General features: G+C 47.0%; 1 protein-coding gene across 3 annotated transcripts in view; it reads left to right on the forward strand.

The window, feature by feature from the left end:
• Ggt5 (gamma-glutamyltransferase 5) overlaps positions 1 to 8,792 on the forward strand; it is a 30,394-nt gene extending 21,602 nt beyond the window's left edge. For 2 of the 3 annotated variants that reach the window (XM_047562919.1, XM_047562921.1), the window contains 7 exons: positions 318 to 464; positions 3,443 to 3,579; positions 3,916 to 4,106; positions 4,513 to 4,619; positions 4,789 to 4,907; positions 5,045 to 5,155; positions 8,341 to 8,792. In XM_047562919.1, coding sequence (XP_047418875.1) covers positions 318 to 464; positions 3,443 to 3,579; positions 3,916 to 4,106; positions 4,513 to 4,619; positions 4,789 to 4,907; positions 5,045 to 5,155; positions 8,341 to 8,487 — 959 coding nt within the window. In that variant the 3' untranslated portion in view covers positions 8,488 to 8,792. Of the gene's footprint in view, positions 1 to 317; positions 465 to 3,442; positions 3,580 to 3,915; positions 4,107 to 4,512; positions 4,620 to 4,788; positions 4,908 to 5,044; positions 5,156 to 5,824; positions 5,849 to 8,340 lie in introns of those variants that run through there. The other variant, XM_047562920.1, reaches the window with a different exon arrangement.
• Positions 8,793 to 10,114: the final 1,322 nt, after the last annotated feature.

Consider the following 10,114-nt stretch of genomic DNA (forward strand, 5'->3'; position numbering starts at 1 on the left):
ACTGCTGGCCTCAGTGGCCTCTGTGGTCAAGGAATTCAAAGAGCAGAGCCCTGGTGAATTAGGGCCAATGGAGGGGATTACAGATCTCCACACAGGCCTGGGCAGCTGGGTTGACCCACCCTCCCAATTCCCCTCTCATCTTCTTCCCCTCCCCACACCTGCCTTCCTGTGGTCTCTGTCTCCCCACCCCATACCACGCACACCATGTCTACATGGCTAGGGTGCAAGGGGATTCCCATTGTGTATCCTGGGACCCTCAGCAATCCTTTGCCTCAGTTTCCCCATCTGTATCTGGAGTCCTTTCCATCTCATCCCAGGGAGCCTGCTGACTCTGCAGGACCTGGTTACCTTCCAGCCTGAGGTGGTGGATGCCCTGGAGATGCCCCTGGGAAACTACACCCTGTATTCACCACCACCACCTGCAGGGGGCGCTATTCTCAGTTTCATCCTCAATGTGCTGAGAGGTAAGACCTATCTCTTGACCAGAGCCCTGCCCTGATGGGAACCTGAGCTCCTAGCCCAGTCATGGACTTGGGTGGTGTATTAGTCAGCTTTTCATCATTGTAACAAAATAGTTGACACAGTTACTTGTAAAGAAAAGGAGTGTCAGGGACAGAGGGATATAACCCACTGGTAGAACACTTGGCTAGTATGCATGAGGTCTTAGGTTTGATCCCTAGCACTGTGAAATAAAATAACCAAGTAAAGTAAAATAAAATGAGACCTTAGGTTTAATCCCTATCACTGCAAAATAAACTAAGTAAAGTGAAGTGAAATAAAATATTAAAGAAGAAGAAAAAAAAAAAAAAAAAAAACTGAGCTTGGTGGCACAAGTCTGTAATCCCAGCTACCTGGAAGTTTGAGACAGGTTCAAGACCAGCATGGGCAATTTAGCATGACCCTATCTCAAAATAAAAAATAAGAATGGCTGGGGATATAGCTCAGTGGCAAAGTGACCCTTGGGTTTAATCCCCAATACCACAAAAAGAAAAAAAGAGAAAGAAAAGAAGGTTTACTTAGTTCACAGTTTCAGAGGTTCAAGGACATGCTGCCTGCACTGGCTCAGTTCTGATAAGGGTGCCATGGTGGGTGATGGATGGTAGATAGCAATGAAGGGCAAGCAGTAACATCTCAAGTCAGAAAACAGAGAGAGGGGGGTGGGGCCAGGCTTGCTTCTTTCATAACAACCCTATTGTGAGAACTACTAAGAGTTTGCAAGCAAACCAGCCTCCAACAGCACACCCCCAGCACATCTTAAGGATCTCCCACTAGGCCCCACTCTTAAAAGTTCTATTACCTCCTAATACCACCACCCTGGGAACCAAGCCCCCAATCACAATGGGCCCTTGGAGGACACCTGAATTATATTCCAACCATAGTAGGTAGCCATTGCCTTTTCCTGCCCAGCCCCCTCCTCCACAAACTGGGTTAGCAGATGCATACTGTCCAAATCAGGGCTATAGACACTGGGCGGGATGGTGTGTTTTAGAATTGGTCCTCTGGGGGATTGGCCCATTCTTGAGGTTTTGCTAAAGGGACTGACATCTTTTTGCTAGTGGATGACTTAGTCCCAGGATATAGGAGCACTTAGACTCTGCAGGTAGTGAGCTTCTCATCAGAGGTATGCACTCAGATTGAGGTACCACCCAGGATATTACAGCTTACAGGGGGTGGGGTCCTGGCAGTGCCCAGGTCTGAGCCTGCCTGAAGTTGACTGTATTAGTGTCCTGTGGCTGCTATAACAAATTACCATGAACTTGGACCTTAAGACAACAGAAAGGTATTCCCTTGCAGTTCTGGAGGCTAGCAGTCCCAAGTCAAGCAGTGTGCAAGACCACATTTCCTCTGGGGCCTCTAAGGAAGAACTTGTTCTTTGCTTCTTCCAGTTTCTGGTGGCTGCTCGAATTCTTTGGCTTTGGTTGTATAACTCCAGTATGTCTCTGTGAACATACAGTAGTCCTTGTCTGTGGGGAACATGTTTTAAGACCAGAGGAAGCCTGAATCTTCAGATAGTACCAAGCCTTGTATACATATATACTATGTTCTCTCCTACATATGCATTCCAATGATAAAGTTTAATCGTAGATTAGGCACAGTAAGCCAAGCATGCTGATGCACATGAGTAATCCCAGTGACTCAGAGGCTGTGGCAGGAGGATCACCAGTCTCAGCAACTTAGAGAGGGCTTAAGCAACTTAGCAAGATCCTATCTCAAAATTTAAAAAAGGATGGGGATGTATCTCAGTGGTAAATTGCCCCTGGGTTAAATCCTTGGCACACACCCCCCCCCCCAAATTAGGCACAGTAAGACATTAACAACAATAACTAAGTACCTTTCCACTTGAAGCATGGATTCTCTTTGGCATATCTGAATCGCCACATCACACTTGTGTTAATCAACATTTTGTTACTATAAGAAATATCTGAAATATATCAGCTTATAAAGAGAAAATGTTTATTTTGTCTCATAGCTTTGGAAGTTTCACTCTGTGATTTATTGGCCCCATTGCTTTTGGGCTTGGAGCAAGGCAGTACATCATGGAACATGTGGCAGAGTTAGCGGCTCATCTTATTGTGGCCAGGAAGCAAAAGAGAGCAAGGAAGAGATCAGCATCCCACAGTCCTCATCAACAACACTCCCCCAATGACCTAAAATCTCAACTAGACCTGACTTCTTAAAGTTTCACAACCCCTCCCACCCACAGCACCACACTGAGGACCAAGCCTTTTAACCCTTGGGTCTTTGGGGGAGAGTCTAGATCCAGACTCAAGCACTATGCTTGGGTACCTTGGGGCCTTAACTAAGTAAAATAAGTGTACTTGAACATAAGTACTCTGATATGGTGACAATTGATCTGAAATAGCTACTAAGTGACTAATGGGTAGGTAGTATATGCAGCATGGGTACACTGAACAAAGGGATGATTTACATTGCAGATGGGATGGAACAGGCAGCGTAAGATTTCAACATGCTATTCAGATTGACACACACCTTAAACTTAACAACTGCTGACTGAGGGTGTAGCTCAGAGGTAATATGCTTGCCTAGCATGTGTGAGGCCCTGAGTTCAATCTCTAGTAACACAAAAACCAAAAACTTATGAATTGTTTATTTCTGGAATTTTCCATTTTATATTTTCAGAATGGGGTTGACCTCAGGTAACTGAAACTGTGGAAAGCAAAGCATGGATAAGAGGTGCTACTGTATCAGCTTCTCTCCTCAGTTTGTCTTGTCTTGCAAGGATATATGTGATGACATTTAGGGCCCACCCACATAATCCAGGGTAATCTCTCAAATTCCTTAATTTAATATATTTTGTCATACAAGGTAATTGTCACTCTTGTGCTGTTCTAGGGATTAGGACATTGTTGAGTCTTTTTAGGGGACCAGCATTCAATTCATTAAGCAGAGTGACCCCTGCCTGCATCCTGCTCCCTCCCAGGGTTCAACTTTTCCACGGAGTCGGTGGCTGGACCTGAAGGGAGAGTGAGCATGTATCATCACCTTGTGGAAACACTCAAGTTTGCCAGAGGGCAAAGGTGGCGGCTGTGGGACCCTCGCAGACACCCGGAGGTCCAGGTGAGGTTGCCTGGGATTAATGGTGGGTCTTCTTCCTTGCCCCAGGACTCATCATGAAAGGAGGGTCTGGCCTGCCTGGAGAGGCTAGAAGGATTTATATGTGGGTCTAGGCCAGGGTAGCCTGGGAGTGGTTCAGAGAAGAAAGAGTGTAGTGGTCCTGGTGTCTGGAAGGGATCCAAGTATGGGGGACAAGATCTGGGGATAGTCTGGGCACAAGGGAGACCCTTCTCCCCTCCAGGTAGAGGATCAACCAAAGGAGCTGAGCTTGTTCTACCCTCTGCTCTGAGGACCTTACCTGGCCCCTCACTGACCATGTTACCTGCTTTCTTGCCCCAGAATGCCTCCAAGGACCTGCTAGGGGAGGCTCTGGCCCAGCACATCCGCCAGCAGATTGATGAACGTGGTGACCACCAGCTCAGTCACTACAACCTGGCCGGAGCCTGGGGCCACAGGATGGGCACCTCTCATGTGTCTGTGCTGGGAGAAGATGGGAGTGCTGTATCTGCCACCAGCACCATCAACACACCGTGCGTGGGGTTGGGAGCAGGCGGGCAGGCCCTTCTCCTTTGCTCCTGAGACCTAAACTCCCTCCATACCCATCTCGGTCTGTACCTCCTGACCTCCCCTTGCTTGTCCCCATGGGGCTGCACCTTGCCTTTGTTCTTCCTTTCCTCCAATGTGTCAAAAGGAATCATGCACAGGACATCTCTGCTGAAAAGGTTACTGCTGGGTGGTCCTGAGCCAGGACCTGCCTGGGATGGGCCTTATTCAGAAGGATATCCTGATGAGGGAAGGAAAAAGGGGATACTTGGGGTCTTGGGTGGCTCCAGGCTCCAGAATGCTGGTAGAGAGCTGTAACATAAGGGATCCTGAGAAGCTGGTGCTCTGTGTTGATGGGAGTCCAAGCCCAGGCTCCGTCTCCCCTGCCTGCAGCTTTGGAGCAATGGTGTACTCGCCACGGACAGGCATCCTCCTCAACAATGAGCTACTGGATTTATGCTGGAGATATTCACCAGGTTCCAGTGTCACCCCACCACCAGGTGAGAGCTAGGCCTCCAGTCTAACTTTCACAGGCATGCCCTGGAGAGAGGAGGGAAGGTGGGCAGCTGTGTGCCAAACTTAGGATGAGCCACTGTTTGCTCAGTGGTGAATGGAGACAGGGTGGGTTGTACTCCTGGAGAGTTTGGGTGATGCCTATTGGGTCCCCAGTTCCAGGCGAGCGGCCGCCATCATCCATGGTACCTTCCATCTTGGTCAACAAAGACCAAGGGTCCAAGCTAGTGATTGGTGGAGCTGGTGGGGAACTAATCATCTCTGCTGTGGTCCAGGTGAGTCTGGGAGTTGCTGACTAGAGTAACCCCTCTCTAGGTGACCTGTTTTCTGACCCTCTCTGGAGTGGGGGTGGGAGGGTTGGTATGGGGTGGCTGGTGACTTTTCCTCCCTGCATATTTCTTGTCTCTCCCAGACCATCATGAACAAGCTGTGGCTTGGCTTTGACCTGACAGCAGCCATTGCAGCTCCCATCTTGCATGTCAACGACAAGGGCCATGTGGAGTATGAGCCCAGTTTCAGCCAGGTGAGGCTGAGTTCTAAGCCACCACCCCAACCAATCAAGTCCATGCTACTCAGTGTCCTCTGGGACAAACTCAGCTTCTGTGTGTCTCAGGCCAGGCACTGTTCACCTTTGGGGGCCTTTGGCTACTGAGTTGAGAATCTCAGTGGGTGAGGCCCTTGTCCTATCTCATGACCTCCAAGACAGATGCCTATGCATCTTCCCTTGGTTCCTGGCCTTTAATGTGATTTTTTTGGAAGCTAATTTTCCTGGCTATGACCTCTCACACTCTCCTTCGTGGCCATTTGTTTTCTTGTGTAGTTTGAAACTCTTATTTGGGAGTTTATTCATAAGAAGAAGTTATTTTTTTCTCTGGGAATCTACAGAATGATTTTTTTCCAGATCACTAGGGATCATGTTAGTGTTAGTTCTTATAAACTGGTTTTTTTTTTTTTTTTTTTTGATTCCTCCAGCAAAGCACATGGTACAAGTCCAGGGGCTGAATTCTCTAGGCTGGTGATCCATTCCCTCCCCAGATGGACAGTCAGCTTCCTTGGAGCATCTCAGGGCTGGTAGATGCCCATTTAAAAGCTAGCACTTTTTGAGGTTGCAAAATTTAGGTCTAGGGTCAGTTCAACTGACTGAACTTTAAGGTTCTCAAAGCAGCCTCTCTGTCTCAAAACTGTCTTCCAGGGTCATTAGAATTCTGAGGACTGTATACTGGGGCCTTTAGTTCAAGGTGGGTACATACAGAAGGTCCTCCATTCATGATGGTTTGTGTTAAGTATTTTTCAACTTTACAATTGTTCAAATGTCATATGCATTCAGTAGAAATCATACTTCAGGGTGCACTAATTGTACATTAGTGGTGAGTACCCATAAAACCTTTCTATTTTTCACTTTCAATCTAGTATGCAATAAATTATACAACATAATCAACACTTTATGATAAAATAGGCTTTGTGCTAGATGATTTAGCCCAACTGTGGGTTAAAGTAAGTGTTCTGAGCACCTTAAGGCTAGGGAGGCTAAGTTATGATGTTTGTTAGGGTAGGTGTATTAAATGCATTATCCACTTTGGATAGTTTCACTTTGCAATAGATTTAACCCCACTGTAAGTGGAGGAGCATCTGTAGTGTCAGAGAACCTTGGTGTTCAGACCATGAGATTAAGGACCTCAACCTATTGGGTTGAGACTCTTGGAGTCTGAGGCTTCCCCTCCTTGTGTAGTTTCCTCCCAGTGACCTTGATTACTCTTTTGGAGCATCAGGGTCTAGAGAACTTAAGTCTGGAAGATCCAGCAGCCAGGGCACACCCTCTTAAGTTCTTCCTCTTTGACCTTGACTAAAGGTCCCTTACTCGGTGAACATCAATTCTCAGGCTCTCTGCAAACCTTGGAGACTGGGAACTGGGATTAATGGAATTCAGTGACCTGTGAAGCCAAGATTGTCAACTCCCCTGGGAAGTCAGAGTGTCAGACATGTAGATCTAGGACTTGCCATGGAGAAAATTCTAAACCCTAAATTGGAGATTGTGAGTGTCCAAGGACTTTCACAGCCAGAGTCCAAGGAAAAGGCAAAGAACTTCTTGGAGTTCGACCACTAGATTCTGAGAAATGGGGCCTCTAAGGACTGAAAATCTAGCTTTGGCTTCAGCAGTGAGGATCTTGGCCTACAAGTCAAAGGACATTGGGCGATTCATATGTCAGCACAGAGAAACTTAGAACTAAGAGTTCAGGTCTCCAAAGACCCTTCTCTGCCAGTGGCTCAGGTAGCGCATCATCCAGTGACCTCATATTGGAAGTCCTTGTTCTGAGAACTGCAGAGACATCTCTGTACCTGGATATCTCTGGAATCTTGGGCTCCTACGGGCAAGGTTCTTAGCCTATTAATCCAAAATGGTACCTGGAAACATGGGGCCAAAGAGTTACACGTCTAGGATTGTTGCCCCTTTATGGACTGATAAATGTGGGTAGGAGCTACTCTAAGGTAAAGTATTTAGTATCTTAGAAATGAGCATCTCAGGGTTAAGGGCCTATTTTGATCTCTAACAGCTTGAAAGTCCACAGATTCAGTGTCTTGAAGCTGAGCTACTAAGGCCCACGGCCTGAGTATCTCCCACTCCTAGATCACTCATGCTTTTTCCTTGGGGCACTAGTGTATTTGGAGTCATGAGTGGCCAGAGTAGATTGGATCTGGAGCTTCCGGTTCTTCTCCTAGCTGAATCCTCCAACCACGGACCCTAAACTTATGAGTTTAAGATCAGAAGAATTTGACTACCACATTTCTGGGTGTCTAAGGTCTAGGTTCTTCTCAACTGTGTCTTGAGATTGTAGGTGCTATATGGTATAACAGTGCTCAAGTTAGCAGGCACATGACACTGTCTTCCTCAATGTCCCAGGGATCCCTGGGCACAGAGACTCTAAGGTAGAGAGAAAGATCTTGAGTAGGGAATTTCCTCATGTATGAAGTGCTTGGTAGGCTTTACTTTCAAGAACCTCAGAACTGGGAACTTCTCAGCCTAAGTCCTTGGAAGCTACCTCCTCCATCAAAAATCTCCAGAATAGCTGGGTGTGGAAACACACACCCATAATCCTAGTGGCTCAGGAGGCAGAGGCAGGAGGATTGCAAGTTCAAAGCCAACCTCAGCAAAAACGAGGTTCTAAGCAACTTAGTGAGACCCTGTCCCCTAAATAAAATACAAAATTGGGCTGGGAATGTGAGTCAGTGGTGGGTGCACCTGAGTTCAATCCCTGGTACCCCCCACTAAAAAACCCCAAAACCTCCAAAACTCCTCAGATTTGCACTCTGAGGCTCTGGTATCTTCATGCCCAGGACCAAAATGCATCTCAATGTCCATTTGGCTTGAAAGATGTCCCCACTGCACAGTCCCCAGAGACAGATCTGCCTCTTTAACTCAGTCTTTTTTTTTTTTTTTTTTTTTTTTGCGGTGCTGGGGATCGAACCCAGGGCCTTATGCTTGCAAGGCAAGCACTCAACCGACTGAGCTATCTCCCCAGCCCCTTTAACTCAGTCTTGATCTCTTCAGGCTATTGAGTAAAGTCACAGACTCTATGGCCTGTGACCAGCACCCACCCCATCCACTACCCTCCCCTTTTTTGCTCTGTTTTCCTATTTCCTGTCCAGAGTCCCTCCCTTCTGGAGGTGGCTGAACCCCACTCCCCTGTGAATATCTTCTCTTGTCTCTAGGAGGTACAGAAAGGGCTACAAGACCGTGGCCAGAACCAGACCCAGAAGATGTTTTTCCTGAATGTGGTCCAGGCTGTGTCCCAGGAGGACACCTGCGTGTATGCTGTATCTGACTGGAGGAAAAGTGGAGAGGCTGCAGGCTACTAAGGAGACAGCTCAGCTCAGAGCCAGGATTTGGCCTTACCATAAGACTTGTGCCTTGGCTGGAGAAGTTCATGGGAGAAAGCATTTTGGCAGGATCTAGACCCCTGGCAGGAGGGTCAACCTGGAACTAAAAGAGGCAGGAATTGGTCTCGCAGATGGATGACTGTGGGGGGCTGAGCCTTGTGCCTGACCCCTCCCCCATGGCCCCTGGTGGCCCTGCCTTGGCTTCTGTAGCATTCCCTTGGCCTCTTGCCCACCTTCTCAATCTGTGTATCCAGCAGTCCAAGATTAAAGAGGAGTCAGATGTAGCCCAATTCAGTGATTCTGAGCAGAGGAGGGGACCCTCAAATAACACCCAGTGGGGTGCATGCACACAGCAAGCTTCTATGGTCCTCTACAATGCACCACTACAGAGGTGGGGAACTGAGTCTCAGACAGGCTGGGCCTCACCCAGGCCACGCCTGGACAAAGGCAAGCACCCCCCACATACACTCTGCTCCAGTCACAGCATTTTGGGGCACTCAGCTGTGTGGCTAGTCCCAGTCCTTACCTATTGGTGGGAAGGCAAGGACCTGAGCTGGAGCCCTTGCTCTACCAAACTCCTAAAGAGCCCTGAATCTTGTGTCCTCCATGTCAGGAAAATGATGGACAAAGCAAGACCTGAGACCCGTAGTATCCCCAGTACTCCATGTTCTTGACACCAATTTCCCTCATCCTTGGCAACACTAACATTTGGGATAAAATGATTCTTTATGTTGGGAAGAGCAGCATCCCTAGCCTCTGCCTTCCTGATACAATAGCACCCACCACCACATACACCAAGACGTGACAATTCAAACTTGGGACAGTGCCATGTCACCCCCCACACCAATGACTATATTTCTTCTACTAGGATCTGCCTACTAAAGTTTCCACTGCCTCCCAGTTGTTCCACCTATGTCTTCAACACAAGGCTTTCGGGGGATATTTAAGACCCAAACCATAATACAGAGCTTCTTCCCTTGTACCCATCAACCTAAAATAACAAAATGAGAGATTCTTCAGAGATACTGAGTTTATTTGGGAGAAGCAGACTATGAAGGGAATATGCTTTGGTATATTCAAGGAAGTAAAGGTGAAGGGGAGTTTATTTTTTTAAATTTTATTTGTTCTAATTAGTTGTACATAACAGTAGAATGCATTTATATATTTTGATAGAGTGCAATCTCTCATTTTTCTGATTATACATATTGCAGGATCACATCAGTCATGCAGTCATGCATGTACACAAGGTAATAATGTCTGTTTCACTCTACTATCATTCCTGGTGATGGGGAGTTTTTAAAGGCAAACTGAGGAGGATTTCATAACTTGTTTTGAAATAACCATCCTTAGCTACAAGGGTCAATAATGAGGGTGGTGTCAGCCCAAGGTCGAACAGACGGTTGTTGGATAGAAATATTTCTGGGTAAGGTTGTGGTGGCCTTTGTGCAAGGTTGTGGTTCTGGCAGACTTTTGTGACAGTTCTTGTTATCAGGCATACATGTGCAAGATCCTCTCCTTCATCACCACCCCACTGTATTTATTTATTGTTAGAGTTTGACAGAAGTAACTCCACTGAGTTCTGATAACTTTTTTTAAATAAAAGTCT

This window comes from Sciurus carolinensis, chromosome 8, assembly GCF_902686445.1.
Source record: "Sciurus carolinensis chromosome 8, mSciCar1.2, whole genome shotgun sequence".
NCBI lineage: Eukaryota > Metazoa > Chordata > Mammalia > Rodentia > Sciuridae > Sciurus > Sciurus carolinensis.